This window comes from Panthera pardus, unplaced genomic scaffold, assembly GCF_024362965.1.
Source record: "Panthera pardus isolate Hobbes unplaced genomic scaffold, ASM2436296v1 HiC_scaffold_18, whole genome shotgun sequence".
Classification (NCBI taxonomy): Eukaryota; Metazoa; Chordata; class Mammalia; order Carnivora; family Felidae; genus Panthera; species Panthera pardus.
Window position 1 is genome coordinate 4,979,452 of NW_026526743.1, and position 22,283 is coordinate 5,001,734.

At 57.6% G+C, this 22,283-nt stretch overlaps 2 protein-coding genes, 1 long non-coding RNA gene and 3 other non-coding genes across 7 annotated transcripts; 1 reads left to right on the forward strand and 5 right to left on the reverse strand.

The window, feature by feature from the left end:
• Nucleotides 1–5,264: 5,264 nt before the first annotated feature.
• On the reverse strand, nt 5,265–5,764 carry LOC109252998 (uncharacterized). The gene is made up of 3 exons (XR_002074200.2): nt 5,635–5,764; nt 5,484–5,543; nt 5,265–5,363 (listed from the first exon to the last, which is right to left on the reverse strand). It is a non-coding gene; the product is annotated as an uncharacterized LOC109252998 (long non-coding RNA).
• Nucleotides 5,765–9,443: 3,679 nt separating this feature from the next.
• Nucleotides 9,444–13,983, forward strand: ACP4 (acid phosphatase 4). The gene is given in 11 exon segments (XM_053906442.1): nt 9,444–9,600; nt 9,672–9,776; nt 9,864–9,950; nt 10,992–11,138; nt 11,473–11,571; nt 11,675–11,770; nt 12,442–12,574; nt 12,658–12,740; nt 13,176–13,300; nt 13,545–13,659; nt 13,661–13,983. Coding segments are annotated over 11 exon segments (1,347 nt in total). The 5' UTR covers nt 9,444–9,501; the 3' UTR covers nt 13,919–13,983.
• A 2,160-nt stretch (nt 13,984–16,143) lies between these two features.
• Nucleotides 16,144–21,327, reverse strand: LOC109252993 (Friend virus susceptibility protein 1-like). 2 transcript variants are annotated; one of them, XM_019425525.2, is made up of 3 exons: nt 21,245–21,327; nt 17,923–17,965; nt 16,144–17,553 (listed from the first exon to the last, which is right to left on the reverse strand). In XM_019425525.2, the coding sequence occupies exon 3, from the start codon at nt 17,490–17,492 to the stop codon at nt 16,617–16,619; it is 876 nt and encodes a 291-aa protein (XP_019281070.1). In that variant the 5' UTR covers nt 17,493–17,553; nt 17,923–17,965; nt 21,245–21,327; the 3' UTR covers nt 16,144–16,616. The 2 variants fall into 2 exon arrangements, with proteins under 2 accessions (XP_019281070.1, XP_019281071.1); XM_019425526.2 differs by having other exon boundaries at nt 19,951–21,266.
• LOC128778145 (small nucleolar RNA SNORD88) lies at nt 17,621–17,711 on the reverse strand. The gene has a single exon (XR_008423513.1). It is a non-coding gene; the product is annotated as a small nucleolar RNA SNORD88 (small nucleolar RNA).
• LOC128778146 (small nucleolar RNA SNORD88) lies at nt 18,050–18,146 on the reverse strand. The gene has a single exon (XR_008423514.1). It is a non-coding gene; the product is annotated as a small nucleolar RNA SNORD88 (small nucleolar RNA).
• LOC128778098 (small nucleolar RNA SNORD88) lies at nt 19,569–19,649 on the reverse strand. Its single transcript, XR_008423479.1, has one exon. It is a non-coding gene; the product is annotated as a small nucleolar RNA SNORD88 (small nucleolar RNA).
• Nucleotides 21,328–22,283: the final 956 nt, after the last annotated feature.

A 22,283-nucleotide genomic window follows, 5' to 3' on the forward strand; every position in this document is an offset into this window, starting at 1 on the left:
CCCAGGATTCCACTTCCTTTCAGCCACTTGTGAGCGCCCACATACCCCATTTTGAGTCCTCAGGAGCAGACCAGGCTACAAGTTCCTGAAAGACACCTGCCCCCGAGCTGCTGGTGAGCTCAGGACGATGAAGGAACAGAGTGGGTCAGCAAGCCTGTGAATGGACCAGGGCCTCAATGTGGATCTCCTTAGGTCACTAGGTCTCTGCTTGGTCTTTGATTTTGAGCAAGTGAATCACCCCCTCTGAGCCTCAGTTTCCCCACCTGAAAGGTTGACCTGTTAATAGCACCTCCCCCTCCCCATAGGGGGCACCTGGGGGGCTCAGTCGGTTAAGCGTCTGACTCTCGGTGTTAGCCAGGTCATGATCTCACAGTTTGTGAGTTGGAGCCTCACGTCGGGCTCTGTGCTGACAGCTTGGAGCCTGCTTGGGATCCTCTCCATCTGTCTGTCTGTCTCTCTCTGCCTCTCCATTGCTTGAGCACTCCTCTCTCTCTCTCTCTCAAAATAAATAAATAAACTTAAAAATAACATAGGAGCTGCCCCATAGGGTTTGCACAGCAACGGTCCCCCAGTCCGGGAGGGAGAGAGGGAGAGAGTCCTCTTGGGGTCTCCGTGGAAGGTGGGCCCCAAGTCCACTTGGGGTCTGGGTGGAAGGCGGGTCCCGCCCTGAGATGAAGGTCGTGGGGAAGTCTGGGGGGGGGGGGGGGACAGGGACGGGACTTGCTAACATGGAGGTTTGTGGGTCCCAACAGCACCATCCAGTTCACGGAGGACCCCTCGGGGAGTTGGTGGCTGGCACTGGCCGGAGCCCTGGGCCTGCTGGGGCTGCCCTCTTCCTCCTCTACTCCCTGGCAACCCTCACCTCCTGCCTCCTGGAGGCGGCCGGCGGATGCCTGCCTCCGGGTCTGACGGCTGCCTCTCCTCTCTGACTTTCTACTCCAGTGGCTGCCAGCTGTCCCATGAGGCTGCCCCCGGCTACCCTCAGTGCTCGCCCCCCTGGGTGGGGCAGTCTTCTGGGCCGGCGGGTTCTGGCTCCTTCTGCTGGTCCTGGACGGCCCTGCGACCTCGACCTCGGGTGCCACGGACTGGGCAGACCTTTGTAACAGGACCCCCGCTGGGGCCCGGCCCCGCCGCCCTCCAGCCCCGCACCGAAGCAGCCTCCGTTTGGCTTTGGGATGCCGCGGGGGGTGCCGAGCCCCTTTCACAGTCTCACGAGGACCAGGCTGCAGCTGGCAAGACTGGGGGTGCTGTGGGCCCCCGGAGGAGGGCATGCTGTTTCTCTGCTGGCTCCCCTTCCACCTGCTGCTACTGCTGAGTCGGGGGGGGCTGGGGGAGCCCAGGCTGGACGTGGTGGGGGTGGGGTGCTGCTCAGAGTGCTGGAGCTCACCCTGGGGAGGGGGGTGGCGGCTGCCTCAACCCTCTGCCTTGCGCAAGCGGGGACCAGGCCTTCAGGCAGCGTCCCAGCCAGGCCTTCTTGTTCTGCCAAGGGGAAGAGTCTGAGAAGGACACGGGTGAGGGGTCCAGCCATCCTGGGAGCACCTGGAGGGAAATTCCTGGGGGTTGGAGACTGTATGGGGGAGGGTGGAGGATGGGGGGGGGTCCTGTCTCCTCAGACTCTGGAGAATATGAGACGTGGTGATTTAGTACAATGAGGCGGAGAGAAAGAGAGAGAGGTGTAGAGAGAGGGACAGAGACACAGCGAGAGGGACAGAGATGGGAGCGGACAGAGATCAGGGCGGAGACACAGAGACCCTGAGAGAGAAGTGGAGGGAGAGGGACAGAGATGGTGGCAGGGGGAGCGTGGAGACAGAGACCCTGAGAGACACAGGAACACGGAGAGCTCTAGAGAAAGATGAAATAGCACTGGCCTCAGCCTGGGGAGAGGGCGGGGAGACAGAGAGACAGGGGGACAGACATGGAGAGAGGGCCATGGGCTGCATGTAAAGGCAGGACAGTGGACATGGCGTAGGAATGCGGAATGAGGGTGACCAGACGTCCCCATTATCCCGGGACTGGGCAATTCCTGGGATATGGGGCTCTGGGGGCTAAAACTGGGAAGTCCCACGCGAAGCAGGACGCCTTGGTCCCCTAGGTGGATCGGAGCACCGCAGGGCAGCACTGAGCCACCAGATTTTCTGGCTCACTGGGGCGCTGGTTCTTCTCTTGCTGCCCTGGGAAATGTGCCTCCCAGCGGATGGGATTTTGGGGTGATGGTGGGGTTCGGAGCTGAAGGCCAAGAAAGAATTCTTGAAGACGTCGTTGGTGCAAAAAGGTGATTTTATTAAAGCACGGGGACAGGACCCGTGGGCAGAAAGAGGGGCACTGGGGTTGCGGAGAGTGACTGATTATATACCCTCAGGTTGGGAGGGCCTTAGGGACAGCGTAAGTCTCTAAGGAATTTTGGAAGCCGGATGTCCAGGACCTTGAGGGGCGAGCTGTTACTAGGAAAATGTCATTTATTACTGTTTAGTAAAACCTCAGTCATGAAACCCCTCAGATATATATCAGGGACCATATGCTTAGAGTATAATTGCCAACATATACTTGGGGGCTAAAGATCAAGGAGGTTTGCAAAGGAATCTTTATGTATTTAAGGAGACTCACAGGATCCTGGTTGGGGGGGCGGGGGTGGCGGTCAGGATAATATTAAGCCAAGATCGCCTTTTGCCCCTAGCAAAGTGTCATCATTGAGGCAGCCGAGCTCCTAGAGGAAGGTCACTCTGCCTGTTTCAAGGACTTTGTCAATCGGCTGTAGGCGGTAAGGGAAGCATTCACTGGTCTTTGTTTCCCACATCACCCCGGCAAGCACTTAAACCCCCTCCATCTTGATAAGCGTGATATTAGGGCTCCAGGAGACAGAGTCTATAGGTTTCTGGAGATTAGGCTCTGGATAAGATTGACTGTTTCCTGCAGTGACTAGGTCATCCGGAAACTGAAGGAGACGCCTGTCCTGCATGACTGTGATCTCCATCAGTCAGACACTTGCTTTCTTTCCATGTCCTTGGACAGCCAGGAGAGTCCGAGGGCTATCACACACACCTGACCTGGGGGCGGGGTGCTGTTAGCCTGTACTTTGTCCTCGGTTTCCCCCACGCTCCCTCATCACAGCCACACTTCCAGTGCCCCTTGCTCCGGGCAGAAACAACATAGCTTGCTTTCTTTGGTTTTCAAAACTCCCAAATGTTTCTAAACTAAAGGTTAATTTTTGCTCCGGGATCTGAGTCTTTTCGGGAGCTGCCTCAGAAATGCACCAAGCTCCAAGAGGCGGGGCGGGGGGGGAGGGGGCGGGTGTGGGGAAATCTATCTTTTATGTCTTCAGAAAACACATTACAGAGATGTCTCTGACCCTGGCTGCACATTAGACTCTCCGGGGGAGCTTTTAAAATCCAATCGATGTCCAGGCCCCAACCCCGGGGCGTTGTGGTTTAAGTGGTCCGGGGTGGAGCTGGGCTCTGGGAGTTTCAAAAGCTCCCCAGGGACCCCCACGTGGCCACGGGCTGAGCCCCATCTATCCCAAGTGCCTGTGGTTGTGGAAATGGAAGCTTAATAGCTCCCAGGGGACTGAGAACCCCAGCACTAAGTGGTTGAAAACCCGGGATGGGCGGGGGGGGGGGGGGGGGGGGCACATGCAAAGACCGACTTCTTTGTCTATATTTGGTTGTTTCACAAGCGTTAACAGCCCAGACCCAAGCTGGGGGTCCTGTAGGCGTCAGATCCTATTCTGTGCACCCCACCCTCAAGCTCCCACTCACAGCCAGGAAGGATGGGAGGGGAGAGCAGGCAGCTTCACTTGGATCACGTGGGGTTTTAGGAAGCCTTCCAGAGGAAGCTGATGCAAATTTGGGCAGCGAGCACAGCATGTGCAAAGGCACTGGGGAGTGGCATTTTTTACTATCTCTGAGTTATATGTGGTTAAGGATATACTGGGGGGCGGGGGTGTGTAGGAGGTAGGTGAGATTGAGAAAAGAAAAGAAAGGGAAAGCAAAGCAAAGCAAAGCCAAAGAAGGGAAAAGAAAAAAAAAGTAGAAGGAATCAGGTCGGAATACAGCCTCCAATGTCAGGCTGAGGGGCTGGGACTCTTGTCCTCGAGGAACCTGGGGGACACGGGAAGGCTGTGAACAGGGAGCGACAGGGTCAACTCTGGATGTAGCAGGATCCCTGTAAGAGCTGGAAGATGGAGACAGGGAGCAAGGCGAAGATCCCGGGAGAGAGAAACCCTGGGCCGGGAGGGGGAGGAAGGTCTCCAAAATTCAGGTTTTCCCTCACGGAGCCCTGCGGACTGGCTTCTGGCTGGGAACGTGGTCCAACACCGCCTCTGTGTGGTTACTCCTGGTTTTGCAACCAGGGCCTCCTGTGAGTAAAACTATCAGGCCGCTTCCGAGGATTGAAGAGGGCGTTATTACCACTTGCGTTGCAACGGGCCCAAAGTGTTTGCCATCGGCGAGCCCAAACGGTAGCAGGGCTGTAAATCCGTTCCTAATCAAAATTTGTTAGGCCTTTGCTAAGAAGCCCAGGATGTTCGGCCACCCTATTCAGAAGCTGCCTTTTCAGATGTTGCGTTGAAATGCAATGGTTTACCAGATGAGGAGGAGGAGGAAGCTCCATCAAAGGCTGGGGCCTCACCCAGGGCATTCCGTGTCTACTGCGGATGAGGCAGGGAGTGGGGAGGAGGAGGGTCGTAAGGGAGCCGGGGACAGACTCTCGGCCTGGAGGTCTGCACACTTCCATAGGAAGGGGCATTGGCATTGGGTACTGAAGGTTGAATAGGAGTTTTCTAAGAAAAGAGCAAGATGTGTTGATACAATACAGCAATGAAGATGATAACTGCCGACTTTTTGCAGCTGACAAATTCATGTCTTTGATCTCAAGTTGTTCTGGCTGTGGCCTGGGCCCACTGGGCAAAGATTTTTACCTTTGTCCGATTGAGAAGAAAACCCGGGTTCAGGGAAGGGTATATCTGAAGTACGCCAGTCTGTGCTGATGCCAGGTGAATGAGCCCTGCTCTCTCTCCTCTCTGTGCTTTTGCACCCAAAGTTCAAATGTCCTTCCTCTTCTCTACTTTTTCCCGAAAGACTCCTACTCGTCCCTCAAAACCCGGCTCAGATTCTGGGTTCCTGGCCTCAAATGGGAGAGTCCAGCCCTCTAGCCCTCTCCTTCCTCAGACCCAGGAGACTGGACCCTTGGCCCCTCCTCCCTCTGACTCGGAGACTCCAATGGAGCCCGGGAGGCTGTGCACCAGCCAGGGTGGTACCATGGAACAGGTATGCTGATGCAGTCACATTTATTTGGTCTCAGAGGCCAGGGTCATGATCCAGGGTGGAATGCTCTTGGATTAGGCGTCCCATGTCTTCTCATCGCTGAGCCTGAGGGAGGAAGACGCAGAGATATACAGAGGCACGGGAGAGGAGGAGAGGCTAAGACAATAAAGCAGGGGCCGCAGAGTCAGAGATTCAGTCGGCCACCTCTGCCCTCTGCCCGCTCACCTTGTTGAAGAAGTAGATGGAGGCAAGGATGGTGATTACGGCCATGGCCAGGGTTACGTTCTGGGGGGGGGGAGGGGTCAGAAGTCAGGGCCTACCTCCTCCCTTCCCTCTCCCCAGGCCTCCCCCCACCCCCTGCCAGCCCCCTCCTCACTTCCTGAAAGTTCATGGCCATGGCCTTGAGCTGCACACTTGTTTGACCTCCCTCTTCCTTTCCTGGACTCTGAGCCAGAGGCAGCTGATCAGCCACCAGAACCTCAGAGGGGTTGCCTGGGAGACCAGAATGGTGGCCGTGGTGACGAGAGAAGGGCATTCTGGGTAGGGGGGGGGCATTGGGCAGATGGTTGAGGGTGGGGGGCTCGGACGCAGAAAAGGACCTATAGTGTCTGAATTTGGGATCGGGACACTTGAGACCGGAGAATCCAGACCTCCAACACTGAGGAGTTTGTTCCCCCACCCCCCACCCCGGGGTGCTGGGGAGCCACGGGAGGCTGTGAACAGGGGAGGCACCCAGTCAGCTCTGAGTGTCGGTGTCTTGGAGCAGGGAGGAGGCTGGGAGCCTGGAGAGGACGTGAGGCGGCCCAGACAAAATTTCCTCCAGCAGTGCTGCCGGACACAAGGGCGGGAGAAGCAGCAGTCGGACGGGGCTTCCCAGAGCCTCGTCACCACCAGTTCTAGGGGTGGGAGCGCCGGCTGCCGCAATTTGCCCACCTCTGGGCCAAGGGCCCGCGCCTCCCACCGCCCCCTGGCGGTCCCTGAGTTTTACTCCGCCAGCCTTCCCGCTAGTATCGTAGACATCTAACCCTTCGTCCGTGACGCCTTTAGAACTCACTCCCAGGTCACCAGAAATAGGGAGAGTAAAGAAACAAGTACAGTCGCCCGTCGTTACCCGCGGATTCCATCTTTGCGAATTCGCCTACTCGCTACATTATCTGTAATCCCCCAAACGCAGACCCGCCCTCTCGCGGTCACCCATGGACATGCGCAGAACGGTAACATTTTCAGTTGCTGGATGCGCCCATGTTCCCAGCTAAGGTCAGACGAGGTGGCAGAGGTGACACTGTACCCTTCCGTTTCAGCTCTCAGAGAGATGCCCAGAGGAGGGAGCCGGGCGCGGGCAGTGCAGCGCACGGACCTCCCGCTGGACGAGTTTGAATCCCAACTCTGGCACTTGCGAGTGGGGTGACCTTAGACAAATTTTCTAGTTTGTAAAATAAAGAAAATAGGACCTCCCAGGATCTATCTATCTATATATCTATGTATCTATCATCATCTATATCTCTATCATCAACATCTATCATCTATTTATCATCTAACATCTATATCTATCTATCTATCTGTCTATCTATCTATGTATCTATCATCATCTATATCTTTATCATCAACATCTATCTACCTATCTATCATCTATCTAACATCTCTATCTATCTATTTATCTATCATCTATCTATCTATCATCATCATCTATATCTCTATCATCAACATCTATCATCTATATCTATCTATCAATCGTCATCATCTGTATCTCTATCATCATTTATCATCTATCTATTTATCTAACATCTATATCTATCTACCTATCTATCTATCTCTCATCATCTATATCTTTATCATCAACATCTATCATCTATCAACATCTATATCTATCTATGTATCTATTATCGTCTGTATCTCTATCATCAACATCTATCATCTATCTATCATCTATCTAACATCTATACCTATCTATCTATCTAGCTATCATCATCATCATCATCATCATCATCATCATCTATATCTCTATCATCAACATCTATCATCTATCTATCTATCTATCTATCTATCTATATTCCTATCTATCTATCTATCTATCTGTCATCTTTGGAGTTCCTGCTGAGGCCAATTGTTATCCAGAGAACAGGGAACCAGGACCGAGCTGAAGACACGGGCTTGTCTCAAGGGCACGGAATAGGACGGAGAAGGTCCTGAAGCAGGTCAAAGGGCTGGGGTCGGCCAGTGGGTGAAGAACCAGGGTGTTTCCCCATGTTTACTTGCGTGGTTGGCTGAATAATGGCCTTGAAATGCCTTAATCCCCAGAACCTGTGAACACCTTCTCTCACATGGCTAAAGTGACTTTGCAGAGGTGCTTAAGTTGGGGTCTTGACACGGAGAGGGTGTCAGTCCATTCATTCTGCTACAGCAGAGTATCATAGAGGGGATGACTTATCAAGAACACACATTTATTTCACACTTTCCTGGAGGCTGGAGGGCCAAGGTCCAGACATTGACAGATCTGGTGTCTAATGAGAGCCTGCTTGGTGGTTCACAGTCAGCCAGCTTCTGGATGTGCCCTTTGGTGCTGGAAGGACAAGGGAGCTCTTGGAGTGTCTTTTATTACAAGGGCACTGATCCCACTCATGGGGGCTCCTCCCTTAGGCGACAGGACTGCTCTGCGAAAACAACAAAATAGGGTGGGACTAGTGGAGGAGACTTCTGAGGTTAGTCTACAAGAGACACTGCTGTCTCTTGGTCAGTCACTGTGGGAGGAACCAACGGCCATGTGGTGGTGAGTTGAGGCCTCTGGCCAGCAGCCGCCCTGGTGAGCTCAGAAGCGACTCGAGTTAGGGGCACCCCGGTGACTCAGTCAGTTAAGCGTCCGACTTCGGCTCAGGTCATGGTCTTGAGGTTCGTGAGTTCAAGCCCCGCATTGGGCTCTGTGCTGACAGCCTTTGGATGCTCTGTTTCCCTCTCTTGGCCCCTCCCCTGCTCCTGCGCTTATAGGCTGGGCTCTCTCTCTCTCTCTCTCTCTCTCTCAACCAAATAAACGTTAAAAAAAAAAAAGTGGCTCAAGTTTCCAAATGACTGCAGCCCCAGCCACAACCTGACTTCAATCTTGTGAAGACCCTAAGCCAAGATCACCCAGGTATGCCACTCCCAAATTCATGACCCACCAAAACTTCAAGAAATAAGTGGCTACTGTCGTAAGCCACTAAGTTTTCAGGTAATTTGTCACACAGCAAGAAATAACTAGTAGTTGGTCCGCAAACCCCTGTTCTAAGTGCTAATATATTTGAACTCGTTCACCCTCAAAGCAACTCTCTGGGGGTACAGATTGTACTCGTTCCCATTTTATGAATGAAGAAACTGAGGCACAGAGAGGCGCAGTAACGTGCTGATGGTTGCACAGCTTGTAAATGGTGGGTGAGGTTAGGGTTGGAACCCAGCCTGTCCAAATCCGGGGTCTGGGTGTTCAACCACTGAGCCCTGCTGGCTTGGGCCAGCTGTGGGCAGCACCGGAAGAGGGTGACATCTCCAAGAAGCCCGAGAGAGCTACAAAGAGCTCCAACATTTAAGGGGTGAGAATAGGAAAAAACCGATTTGTGGTGGTGGGGAGGGAGAAGAAGGCAGAGCATGTGTCTAGAATGTGGGGCTGGGTGGGGGGTCTCTCTGCCTTCCTCTGCACCCAGGTTAAGGGCCCCCGGTTCAAATCCCAGCTTTGCCACTCACTGCCTGTGTTCCCTCAGGCAAATGATTTTTTAAAATTTTTTAAAATGTTTATTTATTTTTGAGAAAGAAAGAGAGAGCACGAGTGGAGGAAGAGCAGAGAGAGAGGGAGACACAGAATCTGAAGCAGGCTCCGGGCTCTGAGCTGTCAGCACGGAGCCCGATGTGGGGCTGGAACTCACGAAGCGTGAGATCATGACCTGAGCCGAAGCCGGAAGCTCAACGGACTGAGCCACCCAGACGCCCCGCTCAGGCAAATGATTTAACCCTGCCATGCCTCAGTTTCCCCAGCTGCACAATGGGGACGGTGATAACCATATCACCCCCTGCTAGAGTCGCAGAGGAGATTAAATGGGTTAATCCAAAGGCCTGGGGTGCGGTGGGGGGGGGGGGGGGGAGTCGATCCCAGGAGCCCGCCTTGGCTCCCGGGAGAGGCATGCCGGGACCTGCGTTTCTGGGGGTGCTGAGGCAGGGGTAATGAGTGGGTGGGGCTGCGGCACAGACAGTGGGCTGAGCTCAGCGTCTGGGCTGTGTGGAGATGGCCGGGCCAGGGTTTTGGGGCCTCCCCGCTGGACCTATCCTGCTTCTGCTCCTGCCCCAGGCCCTGCCGGAAGGACCCCTGGTGTTTGTGGCTGTGGTGAGGTGTCCCCCGCCCCGGCCTGGCCCCTCGCCTCTCCCAGGCCGGCCCTGACCTGGTCCCGTCCCCAGGTGTTCCGGCACGGCGATCGGGCCCCGCTGGCCTCCTATCCCACCGACCCGCACAAGGAGGCGATCACCGTCCTGTGGCCCAGGGGCCTGGGCCAGCTGACTGGGGTGAGAGGCCGGGGTGCGGGGGGGGGGGCGATGGGGGGGGAGTGGGCGGGGCAGGGAGGGGTCTGCTGACTCCCGCTCTGTCCTCAGGAGGGGGTCCGCCAGCAGCTGGAGCTGGGCCGCTTCCTGAGGAACCGCTATGAGGCCTTTCTGAGCCCCGAGTACCGGCGGGAGGAGGTACTGCCCACGATGACCCTCACCTGCCTCCTGACCTCTGACCTCCACTGACCCCAACACTCACCGTGGGCCTCTGCCTCTGGCCTTTGACCCCCCCCATAACCCAACCTCCACCCCAGTTCTGATCGCTCACCTCCAAACCATTGACTTACTCGTGCTGACCTCTGACCCCATCTCAGCATGAATATGCTTCACCTCTGACCTCTGACCTCTGTCAACCCTGACTTTTTCTTTTTTAAGTTTATTTATTTTGGGAGAGAGAGCACACAATCAGGGGAGCGGCAGGGGCAGAGAGAGGGGGAGAGGGAGAGAATCCCGAGCAGACTCTGCATCATCAGCACGGAGCCTGACACGGGGCTCGAACCCACGAACCGTGAGATCATGACCTGAGCTGAAACCAGGAGTCTGGCGTTTAACCGAATGAGCCACCCAGGCGCCCCAACCCTGACTTTATTTTCCTGCCCTCACCTCTCTCTTCTGACTCCCACCAACTCCGTCCAGATTTTCTGACCTCTGGTTTCTGATGCCAAAACTTGCTGGTTGTGACTTTGACCCTTACAGGTTCAATTTGCCCTCCCAACTTCCCATCTTTGATCTCTGCCCTTCAGCAAATCTGAATTTCCTCCCTGTCTTTTGACACCCCCCAATAGGAGCATTCCTCCTGACCTCTGACCTCTGATCCCTGATAGACATGTACTGAATTCTGGTCCCATGTCCTTCAACCTCCCCTTCTAACCTTGAACTCCACCTTCCAGCCACCAGCAATTCTGATCTTCCTTTCTTTCAATGAGGCCACTGACCCCTCTGGTCCCACATGTTCACCCAACCTCTGACCTCCAACCTGGCTGCTCCTGACATTGACCTCTGACCCTTGATCCCAACTTCCAACACTGAGAACCAGATGCTCCAATTTGCCCTGGGTTTTGACTCCCAACCCCTAACCTTCGACCCCAAACCGAATCTGAAGCTTTCGGTTTGCTGCTGCAGCTGACCTGTGACCCGACCTTGGTCCCCTTGCCTGTTTTCTCCCCGCCACCCCAGGTGTATGTTCGCAGCACTGACTTTGACCGCACGTTGGAGAGCGCTCAGGCCAACCTCGCAGGGCTGTTCCCTGAGGCTGCTCCGGGGCGCCCAGAGGCTGCCTGGAGGCCCATCCCTGTACATACAGTGCCAGTCACCGAGGACAAGGTCAGGGGGCTGGGCAGGTGCAGGGGGGTGGGAGGGATGGAGAGAGACAGACACCTCTGGGTGGAGGGAGCCAGTGGCTGGGAGGGGCAGTTTGGCCCAGCTGAGCGGCTCCGGTGGGGGGGGGGGGGCGTGTGCTGTCTCCCCCCCGGGGGAGAGCTGTCTAGGTGAGGTGACCCGCCATCCCCGTGTGGCGCGGCCAGATCTGGGAGGGACCGCGTAGTTTGAAGAGAGATTTGGACCAGAGACAAGGCCTCCACAGCCCCAATTCCCCGCGCCCTCTGCTGTGACTGGGGTCCCAGTCAAGCTGTCCTCTCTGAGCCTCAGTTTCCCCCAGCTGCTGAGGTTCCCCACGCGCAGCTGTCCCCGATACCATGAGCTGCTCAGGGAGGCCACGGAGGCAGTGGAGTACCAGACCGCCCTGGAGGGCTGGACAGTGAGCGGGGCCGGCGGGGCGGGGCCCGGAGGGGCGTGGCGGGGAGGGCGGGGCAGGGAGGGGTGAGGAGGTCCGTTAGACTCACCCAGCCCGGTGCACCCAGGACTTCCTAACTCACCTGGAGAACTACACGGGGCTCTCGTTGGTCGGAGAGCCGCTCCGCAGGGCGTGGAAGGTTCTGGACACGCTGATGTGCCAGGTGAGCCCTCGCCCCACCCACCCAGCCAAGGCAGCAAGGACACCTGGATTCAAATCCCAGGTTTGCCGCTCACTCCCTGTGTTCCCTCGGGCAGGTCCCCTAACCCTGACTGCCTCAGTTTGCGCATCTGCACAGTGGGGACAGCAACGCACATATCAACACCTCCTGGGGTTTCTGTAACGATCGAGATCCATGCCATGTGCTTAGAACAGTGCCGGGCATACAGTGAGGCCCGCAGGGAGGCCAGAGGCTGTGTGTTTGTAATTCCTCCTGTTAGTTTCCTTGCGGGAAAAGTGCCCGAAACCAACATGCCGTGAAAATCATCCTAATTGCACGGTGGGGATAGTTGCACTGGGCGTGCTCTGGTGTAGATGGTGACGCCACCATCGGACCCTTCTAAAGTCCCAGACGTCTGAAGTTTGAGACACCTCTGGGTCCGTGGGTGAGGGCTCCTGGACGGTGATGGTCGTTGTTAATTAATGATTGTTATCGGCCGCACCATAGCTTTTTGACCAGATCCGGCCCATGAGGGGTTCCCATGAGGGAGGTGGGGGAGAGGGCTGCAGCTAACGGGACAGCACAAGCACTGCGGGGGGGGTGGGGAACTGAGGGGAGCATGGAGAGCTCAGGATGTCCTGGTCACTTTGTCTCCTCTCCCTGTCTCTCTCCAGCAAGCCCACGGTCTTCCCCTCCCATCCTGGGCCTCCCCGAATGTCCTACGGACGCTAGCGCAGATCTCAGCTTTGGATATTGGGGCCCATGTGGGTCCACCCCGGGCAGCCGAGAAGGCCCAGCTGACAGGGGGTGAGGCCGTGGGGCTGGGAGGCCGGGAGGCCAAAGCGCCTTCCTCTGGGGGCTTCTCCAGCGCTCTGTTCGTGCCCCCTCAGGGATCCTGCTGGAGGCCATCCTTGCCAACTTCTCTCGGGTCCAGCGCCTGGGGCTGCCCCTCAAGATGGTTATGTACTCAGCTGTGAGTCTTTGGGAAGGGGGGCAGTGCCATGTGGGCACAGGGATGAGGGGAGGAAAAGCCGGTGGGGTGGTCCCAGTGGAACCTCCGCCCGCTGCCTTGGGTAGCTCATCTCCAAACCGTACTCTCAGACCGTTTCACTAGAGGTACGCAGTCTGGAAGGAGGGAGGTGATGGTGTTGTAAGAGAGTTTAGCTCTTCTGGAAGGACAGGCTGTTTAACTGAACTGCCCGATCATATTTTTGCGTCTACTTGACGAATCTTCATTAAATGATTACCTGCAATTAGTGGGATTGCCTCCAAGGTGAGCAGATTTGGGGGGTGGCGCTAAAGGGAACTGGGGGACATCTGGGAGGCAGCTGGATGCACCAGCCTAGAGTTCAGGAGAGACAAGACGTGGAGAGAGGAGCCCTGTCTCAGCCCTGGGATCCACCCGCAGCACGACAGCACTCTGCTGGCCCTCCAGGGAGCCCTGGGTCTCTATGACGGTCACACCCCGCCGTACGCCGCCTGCCTCGGCTTTGAATTCCGGAGGCACCTCGGGGACCCGGACGAGGATGCTGGGTAAGGAGGGGGTGGCGCCCAGGAAGGGGCAGGACAGAACTGTCGCGGGAAGAGACTTGGGGTCCCGGGCAGTGGGCGTGGCCCGAGCCCGGAGCGGGTATTTGCCCCGGATGGCACTTGGAGGTTGACAGGTGGGAGTCAGGAGCCCAGTCTCCCTATTCGGCTCCTCTTCTCCAGATTTAAGTCAGTGGCAGGGGGGCGGTGGGGAGGGGCTCGGGTGCCACCACCTCCTGTCTCCCTCCAGGAACGTCACCATCTCCCTTTTCTACCGCAACGACTCCTCCGGCCTGCCCCTGCCCCTCAACCTCCCCGGGTGCCCGGGCTCCTGCCCACTAGGCCGCTTCCGCCAGCTCACCGCCCCCCGCCCGGCCTCCGGCTCACGGGGTCCCCTGCCACGGCTCCCGCGAGCCTGCCACCCCTGCAGGTGACGGCCACGGGCGTTGGGTTGGGAGCGTGGGGGGGCCCGAGTCCCACGACTCACACTCCCGTGTTCTCCCCGCAGCCACGGTGGTGCCCCTGCTGGCCGGGGCCGTGGCGGTGCTGGCGGGGCTCAGCATGGGGCTGGGCCTGCTGGCCTGGAGACCCGGCTGCCTGCGGGCCTGGGGGGGCCCCGTGTGAGCTGGGAAACCGGGCGCCCCCTTTCCCGCGCTGCCATTGCACCCCAACATGTCTGCTCACCCGCTGCTCTGGCTCCCGTGACTTACTGTGTGCGCCTGGCCCCGTGGGAACCGAGGGGAGGGCTCCCGGGCCCCGGAGCCCCGGGCGGGTCTGCGTGCGCATGCACGCGCGTGCTGTTACCTGTGTGTGGGGGCCTGCGTGAAGGGCGGCTTGCGCACACGTATATGGCACGTGCGTGCACGTGCGTACAGACACTTGTGCGAATGTTTCTGCGCTTATCCGGGTGCCTGTGAGGTGTCTGCACATACGTGTTGGCACAAGAATGCGCGTGTCCGTGTGACAGGCCTCTGTGCGTGCGTGCGGTGCGTGCGCAGCCTCCATTTGTGCATGTTGTACGCGTGTGGGTGTGCCTGCATGTGCGGGTGTATTTATGCGGGTGCATTTATGCGGGTGCATGGGAGCGGACGGTAGGTGAGTGCCTGCGGGAACATGCATTTGTAGGTGCAGCACGTGAGGCGCGCACCTGGCGGGCAACGGAGCCGCGCCTGCTCAGTGAGCCCCTCCGTGGGTCACACACTCCCTTGAGAATGGCAGTCACCCAACCTGGCTTTGAGCTGTCACCTTTAGTCTTCCCCACCGCCCCCGGGCGGGGGGGGGGGGGGGCTCAAGCGTGCGCGCAGAGGGACAGCTCACAAGGAGGTGCAAGGGCCAAAGCCACCGGCAAACCTGAGGCTCTGTGACTCCCGGCACGTGACTGGCCTCCGTGCCCCCATCTCCTTTGGCAGAGCTGAGACTCCTCAGACCCCACATCCCTTGCCATTGAACTCCTGCTGGAGGCCAGCAGTGCCTCCGTGCTCCCATCTCCTTTGGCAGAGCTGAGACTCCTCAGACCCCACATCCCTTGCCATTAAACTCCTGCTGGAGGCCAGCAGAGTGGGCAGGGCCGGTGACATTCTCATTCTGGGGGCTGCAAGTTTGCAGGGGGTGGGACCTGCCTGTGTGCCCAATGGCTCCCATGGGGCTATTTAAATAAAGTGGAAAATTCAGGTCCCAGCTGCACTGGCCACACGTGGCTGGCCGCTGCCGTACTGGGCAGACGGCCGTTTCCATCCTCGCAAATATAGCACCGGATGGCACTGAAGACTAAAAAACGCTCCTGCAGACCTACTAATAAAACAGCAGGCCCTGTGGGGGCACCTGGTTCCAGGCCCGTTCCGGTGCCCCTGCACTTAACCTCTCAGACCGGGAGGGGAGACGTCACTCTCCCCACCACGTGGCAAGCACTGGGTGGCCAGATCTGAGGGCTGCCTCCCCCTGGGTGGCCTGGGCCGAGACACCAATCCCCTCACTGGCCATAACCCACATGCATCACACTGATGAGCACGCCTACATCAAGTGGTCTGTGTGAACCCACCAGCACCATCAGTGGGGAGCCTGGGATGCAGGTGATCACAGGTGGGAGGCGGGTGCTCATAGCAAGAAGCTACTCCTAGCCACGGGGACCCCAAACCTCCCCCCCCCCCACGGGGAATAAGGTACAAGCCCCTCGACCTTGGGGGGAGGGTGCAGAAAGGGCTGGGCAGGGTTGCACTGGGGTCAGCAGCCCTGTCTGCACAGCTCGGAAAAGCCAGAGAACCCCCCATCCTTTATGTTGAGACCACCAACAGACCCACCCGTAAGGGCACCTCAGAAGGTCTTCATGTACCCCTGGAGAGGCGGGCACTTTCTTGCTTACATTGACCCACAGAACTCGCAGGTTCTTTGTTAAGTGGCTCCAGCAGGATGACAGGAGCCCAGCCTTCAGCATACTGAGCGAGCCTGTGGAAAGATGGGGGCTCCTCTGTGTGACCCCTGCCCTTGCCCCGAGAGGGTTCCGGATGCAATCTCACACCAGGACCACGCCACAAACCCTGTCCTTTAGGACAGCCCAGACACAGCGACACGCATATTCAATGAGCGCCCTGTGCCTAGTGCTGACCATCCGGGTGGTCTGTCCCCATGGAGCTGGGATTCTTGGCCCCAACACTTTCAACCCGGGCGTGACAGACCCGGCCCAGATGCCACACATCCAGCTAGAAAGCAGAGAGGACTGACTGCCCCTTCTCCAGGTGAGCCAACAGCAAAAGTCCACTTTAGAAGGCAGGCATTGCATGCGCACGCGCACACGCACACACACTCAAGAGAAAATCATTCCAAGCCACAAAGAAGCACCCGGAAAACCAAAGTGTTGTACATGCTTAAATTATTAGGTAAAAACATTGCATTTAAAAATAGCTTAAGAAAAAGGGTACAAACTTCAAGGTGCTTTCAAGTTGTGGGCTGTGGGGAGATCCCACTTGGCCCGTAGTGCTTTGGGGGCTGGTGGGGCAGGGTGGGGGTGCCCGCCCACCATGCCAGTGGGCCTGAAGTGTAACAGACTGAAATGTAATGGCATGTGCCCCTGGGGATGGGGGCACAGGCACCCAAGGGCTACTGGCCGGCTCGCTTCCCTCCACCACTCTGGCTGGTGACACTGATAGGGTGCCAGGGGGCAAGGGCACCTCGAGCACTCAGAGAGGCCTGGAGTCTGGAGAAGGGCAAACGGACCACCCCTCAGTCCCCCCTGGGGGTGCTCAGGAGGCATGGACTCTGTCTCTCCTGGAACCCAGCACCATCCACCCCGCAGAGTAGCAGCGGGGAGACCGTGCCCAGGGAGGGGCTAGTCATGGCGCACGGGTGCGGGCGGCTCCTCCCCACAGGCCTGGTCTGAGTAGGGGGGAGGCGGGGGCTGCTCGTCCCCCAGCACGTAGGCAGGGTGGCCGCGGCTGCGCTTGGCCTCCTTGATGTAGAGCTCCAGGAGGACCTTGGTGGGCTGCTTGTCCACCCTCTCCTTGGGGACGCCATGGCTCAGCAGCCAGCCCGTGAGGTCCTTGCGCGTCGGGTTGGGCCCCAACATGAGCTTGGCGCGGCCCGGCTGGCTCTGGCGCCACAGCAGGCCCACGTCGGCGATGGTCTGGATCTCCATCACCGCTTCCAGCACCGTCATGCCCTTGACCAGCAGGCTGACCAGCGAGAGCCGCAGCTCGGAGGGCGCGGCCGTCAGCAGGCGCCGCTGGAGGCCCTGCGTGAAGGGCACGTCCTCGGGCGCCGGCCAGGGCCCCTGCTCGGGCGCGGGGGGTGAGGGCGGCTCGCGGTAGATCCAGTCGAGCATGCCCAGCTCGCGCACCAGCTGGATGCCCTCCTCCATGGTGGTCCAGGGGCGGAAGGGGAGCTCGGTGGCCTCAAAGTGCAGGAAGGACTCCCAGCGCTGGCGCCAGGCCAGCAGCAGCCAGGTGAGCAGCGTCTGGCAGCCACCCCGCAGCGTCTTGCAGTGGTAGTTGAAGATGGCATCGCCGGTCAGGTCACCCAGGAGTGCCAGCTCTCCAGAGTTCAGGAACAGGGCCGGGCCCCCCTGGTCATACACTCGCAGGATCCAGGTGATCATGAGCTCGTTGGGGTTCTGCTTGAAGCGCCGCGAGATGGCCAGGAGCTCGGTGTACGTGTAGTAACGGTCCCCCCGCCCCAACTGGGTGGGGGCCAGTGCTCGCTCGGCCATGACGACGGCTGTCCCCTGCAAGGAGCAGCAGGAAGCCAGGAGGGGTGCTGCTGGGCAGGAGCTTCAGGGAAGGGGAGAGGCCGTCAGGTGGGAAAAGAGCCACACACCCCAGCACCTCCCCCCCACCGGGACCCCTCAGATCCCCGGGTGTCAAAGGTCCCGGGGGGCACCATGTCCTCAGGGGAGGTCAGAGCCCAGTGCTAGACATCATGGGGGTCCCGAGCCAGCCCCTTCAGGAGCGCTGACAGGGTCGCTGCAATCTCTCCTGTGTCCTCCCCCTCACTGCCCCACACTTCATCCAGTGCTTAGCAGGGGGCCCAGCTCTGGGCAACCACTCGGCATTTGCTTTTGTATTATTACCATAATCTACATATTTCACGATAGATTTATTGCTATGGTACGGCCAGTAAGGAGCCTCTTCTGTTCTTACCAAGGACAGGGACAGCGGCGCTGTTTGACTCTGGAGGAACCACCTGCAGACAGGAAGGAGCCGGAGGGGAAGAGCTGGTCAGCAGGGCACAGGCAACCACGGCCCCCAGCCCCCTGTCCCCAGAGTGGGGCCCCTCAGACCCCCTGGGTGTCAAAGGTCGGGGGGGGGGGGGCACCATGTCCTCAAGGGAGGTCAGAGCCCAGTGCTGGACATCATGGGGGCCCTGGTGCCCTTGCCCTCCTCACTCAGGTCACAGAGCCACTTGGCTCCAGTCCTAAGGGGGAGGACAGACAAGAGCTCACCCAGGCAGGACAAATGACCACCATACCCGGCCACTGGGGTGCCAAGAAGCCCTGATCACGTGCCTTTTGATGCCCCTTGACCAAGCCTCACTGTGGCTTGTCCTTGGCTGTCACCTTGTATGATCCGCCACAACAGACTTCGGCACCACCAACCCCCACCCCGCCCAGCTCAAAGCAGTGCCCCACTGAAGACACCCCCACACCTGCTCAGCCTGCACCCCAGGTCTGTCTTCCCTAGCTGCCTCCCAGAGCCTCCAGCTCTGCTCTCCCCTCACACGTCCCTCCACAAACGGCAACTTCCTACCCCATCTTCCCGGAAACGCCCTCTCTCTCCGCTGCAGCAAATATTCAGAGCTCCGCAGAGGACGCCTCAGGCGAAGAGCACAGGCCCTCAGACTGAGCCCCACCCCCAATCACGGAAAGGAGCTTCTCCCCCCAAAGTACCGGCCAGCGAGAGCGGACACCCCCGAGCTCTCCCAGAGAACGTGCCTGCATCCTACTGCACCACGGCCATCGTCCTGTCCACTCCCGACATCCAAGGACCAGGGACAAATCGCCCCAGACCAGAGAACACTGGCTTCTTTTCAGACAACAGGTCCCGTGCCCATTTTACGACTGGGCTTTGAAACATTTGTGCAACATTCTCTAGGTAAAGGGTCACTTTAAACAATGGTTACTGTGCAAACTGGAGGATAACTTTACTAACTGTATCAGTGTATCCACCCAAGGACGGCTGTCCAAGTTCAATCTACAAACCCCTCAGTGTGAACAGAGAGAAGTGCTGACAGCTTGTTTCTTTTCTTCTGCTGACTTTGAAAATCAGCTTTGATTAGTCCGTTTCCTTGAAACCCAAACACATGTTCAGTGTTTCCTGCCACAATCCGTGTATTCTCCATCTTGCCCAACCCTTACCTTTAGGTAGGAAATACCACCACCACCCACCCCCAACCATGCAGAGGATTTGGGCCCATACGCTGCTGGGTGTGCTGTGCCTGCTCTACGGATATAGAAACTGAGGCTCGGGAGACCAGCTCTCTGAGCCCATGAACAGCAGAGCTGGGATTTGGACTCGGCCCAACTCTGGCTGGATTTCCACTGCTATAAATGAACAGGGATTTGCATGTAAATCTCCAGCACAAATGCTGGCACATAAATTAGGTCCCAGAGCTATCTGATGTGAAGTCATCCCAAAGAGGGTAAGGTTATTTTAGATGAGGGGGGGCGGGCGGAAGCAAGAGTTGTCACTGACAGGGGATATTAGTGGCCGGTCCCCCTGCTTGAAGACACACCTGTAACACAGGAAGGACTTGAACAGTCTGGGAGGGTCCAGAGACATCAAAACCAGGGCTCCTCAGATCCCCAGGTGTCAAAGGTCCCGTGGCGCACGGAGTCCTCAGAGCCCAGTGCTGGACATCACAGGAGCCCAGGTCCCCACGGCCACTCACCTTCAGGAACAGAGGCCCAACTAACTGCACTTAGAGACTGGGAAGCACAAAACCCACCAGGAGGGTATCAAAGTCCACAATTCTTCCTGTGCAGACCCCAGGCAACCCCACCTCCCCAGTGTCACCGGTCCGCAAGGGGACCGTCGTCAAACCCCCTACATGGAGCAAACCCAGTGTCTACCTACCCTTGCCTAATTTTACAGACTTTTGGCACTGGCTACACCTGTTACTAACCCTTAACAGTGAAAGCTGCTAAGGTGCAAATCCCTTGAAGAACCTACCGGGGTGGCAGAAGGAGGGAGCTCTCCTAGGGGGAAAAAACCCAACCCTAACATAGAAGCAGCACTCACGATGAGCAGAGACCCTTTTCTGCAACCATTTTGGAACAGACCAGAGGAAGACATTTTGGAGAGGGCTCAGGAACCACAGACACAAAGCACACAGGAGACCCCATTATTTCTGATGAAATTAAAAACGTGCTTTCAGAACACCAGGCAGAAATAAAGCATGCGTGGCAAAATGTTAAACTTATGTGTATTTCCCCGCACGTGTGAGGATTTTAACAAGTAAAAAAAAAAAGGGGGGGATGACAAAGGAATACATTGGAAAATGGCGAAAAGAGGGCGCGCCAGTGATGGAGGAAAAAAATCCTTCCACTTGTGACAGGGCAACACTTGGGATGAAGTTCGACAGACTTTCAGGTGGCTGCCTGAAGTGAGAAACTCAGGGAGGATTTTTGCTGGGTCTTGGTGGGGACATAGAAAATCAGCGAGCTGCCCCGGGGCCGGGCTTCCTCGGCGATGGGGAAACGGATGTCCGAGACCTGAATTAAGGACCAATTAGCTCAGAAGTAACGTTTCCCGCAACTCGTGCATGGGGTGAATACAAAACTCTGGTATTTGGAGGGACCGTGTCCGAATGATTCCTGAGGATAAAGGCCCCACTTGCTGTCTCCTAAGACCGCACCCATGTGGTTCTCAGAAACCCCGTAATTCATCTAGAGACTCCACACTCCCACTTAGCTCTTGGTAAACCCTGAGATCCTGCCTCTACCTCCCCCATATCTTTATTCCACGTTGCATAAAATGCCAGCCACGTGGAACGGAAAAAAACAGCGACTTCCTAAGGGAAGCTCATGTAGCCAGCACAGAAGTGGAAAACCTCAGCAAGAAAAACTCAGGGTCACACGCGCTCCCCCCCAACCCCCACCCCCACCCCCACGAAAAACGGACAAAATGGCGGAATTCTGCGACGTGGGAAACAGAAATGGCGCAGCCCGGCTGCGGGGCCAAGGAGCGCTGGCCTTGAAAACCCTCATTCGCTCCGGGGGCAGGAGTCCTCCCCACCCTGAGGGCCCCTAAAGGGCCGCCAGCCTCTTCGGACGCCACTGCCCACCCCGCCAAGATCCCCAGGCTCGCCTCGGAGCGCGCGCTGGGGTCTCACAAGGGCCTGACCCCTTCCACGCGACGACGTGGCCGCCCCGCCGCCGCCCCGGGCACCTCACGACAGGCGCGACCCAGACCCCAACGCCCGGCCGCGCAGACGGAAAAGAGCCATAAGACAAAGACAGCTCACCCGACCCTCACTCTCTTCAAAGTGTGCGCGGGCGACCTCGCGTCCCGCTTTATAGTGCGCGCCGCTTGTAAGGCCCGCCACAAGCCCCTGCCCGGGCTCCGCCCCGAGGCGTCCAACACACGCGCCGGGGCCGGAAATCCAGCTTTGGTGCTTGGGGTAGCGAATAATGCCTGTTCCCTCCAAAAATCTTCCTAAGCAGACGATACAATGTTGTCCCTAGAGGCGGAGAAAAAAAAGCAGGGGACTATCAGGGCCCGTTGTCCTCTCATGAGCGTCAGGCAACTCTGAGGACAGCACCAAAGGCGGGCGGCAAAGGGGAAGGACCCCGAGCCCGGACCGAGCCAGAAAGGGAGGCTCCTGGAATTGCCAGCGCGGCAGTGGCGCGAGCTTTGGCTGGAAGGGGCGGGGCCGACCCAGACTGAGTCCGCAGGCAGGAATGGGAGGCGGGGCCAGTGCGGAGATCGACGGGGGGACGTTCTGGGGTAACGCTAGCGTGGCGCGGAATGAGAGGCTCGTTCCGCGCAGCAAGAGGAGGGGTCGATGCCTGGACGCCGGGGCGAAAGGCTGGGCTTCTGGATCTAAGGGAGGAGGAGGATGGGGGCCAGGACTCCTGGGCTGTGTGAGGGCCGGAAGTGCTCCCTCCACCCCCCAGTTTAGATGGTTTAAGACCTGGGGGCTTGGATTCTTGGTAGGGAGGGTTCAAGCTCTAAGGAGTGTCTTTCAGCTGACTTGATTGGAAACATTCTTTTCAGAGATAAAAAAGGAAACTCCTCTACTTCAAACCCACTCACCAGAGTCGCCACTGTCAACAGTGTGGTGTGGACTTTTTATTTTATGGCTGTATACACACACATGTTATGGGTAGCGATTTTTTTTTTTTTTTTTCATTCCAGTTTGTCCCCTAAATAGTCTCCCCCGGATCAGTACAGAGTGACCTTATTCCTTAAACGGGGGCCAAATATTCCCTTCTGTGAGTGGAACACACATTGTTTAGCTGGTCTCCCTGGTCATTTGGGTTGTTTTCTTCCGGTGAGGAGAC

What these genes read in the sequence shown, in the direction of transcription:
- LOC109252993 (XM_019425525.2), bottom strand. Translation starts at nt 17,492, where the DNA reads ATGGCCGAGCGAGCACTGGCCCCCACCCAGTTGGGGCGGGGGGACCGT.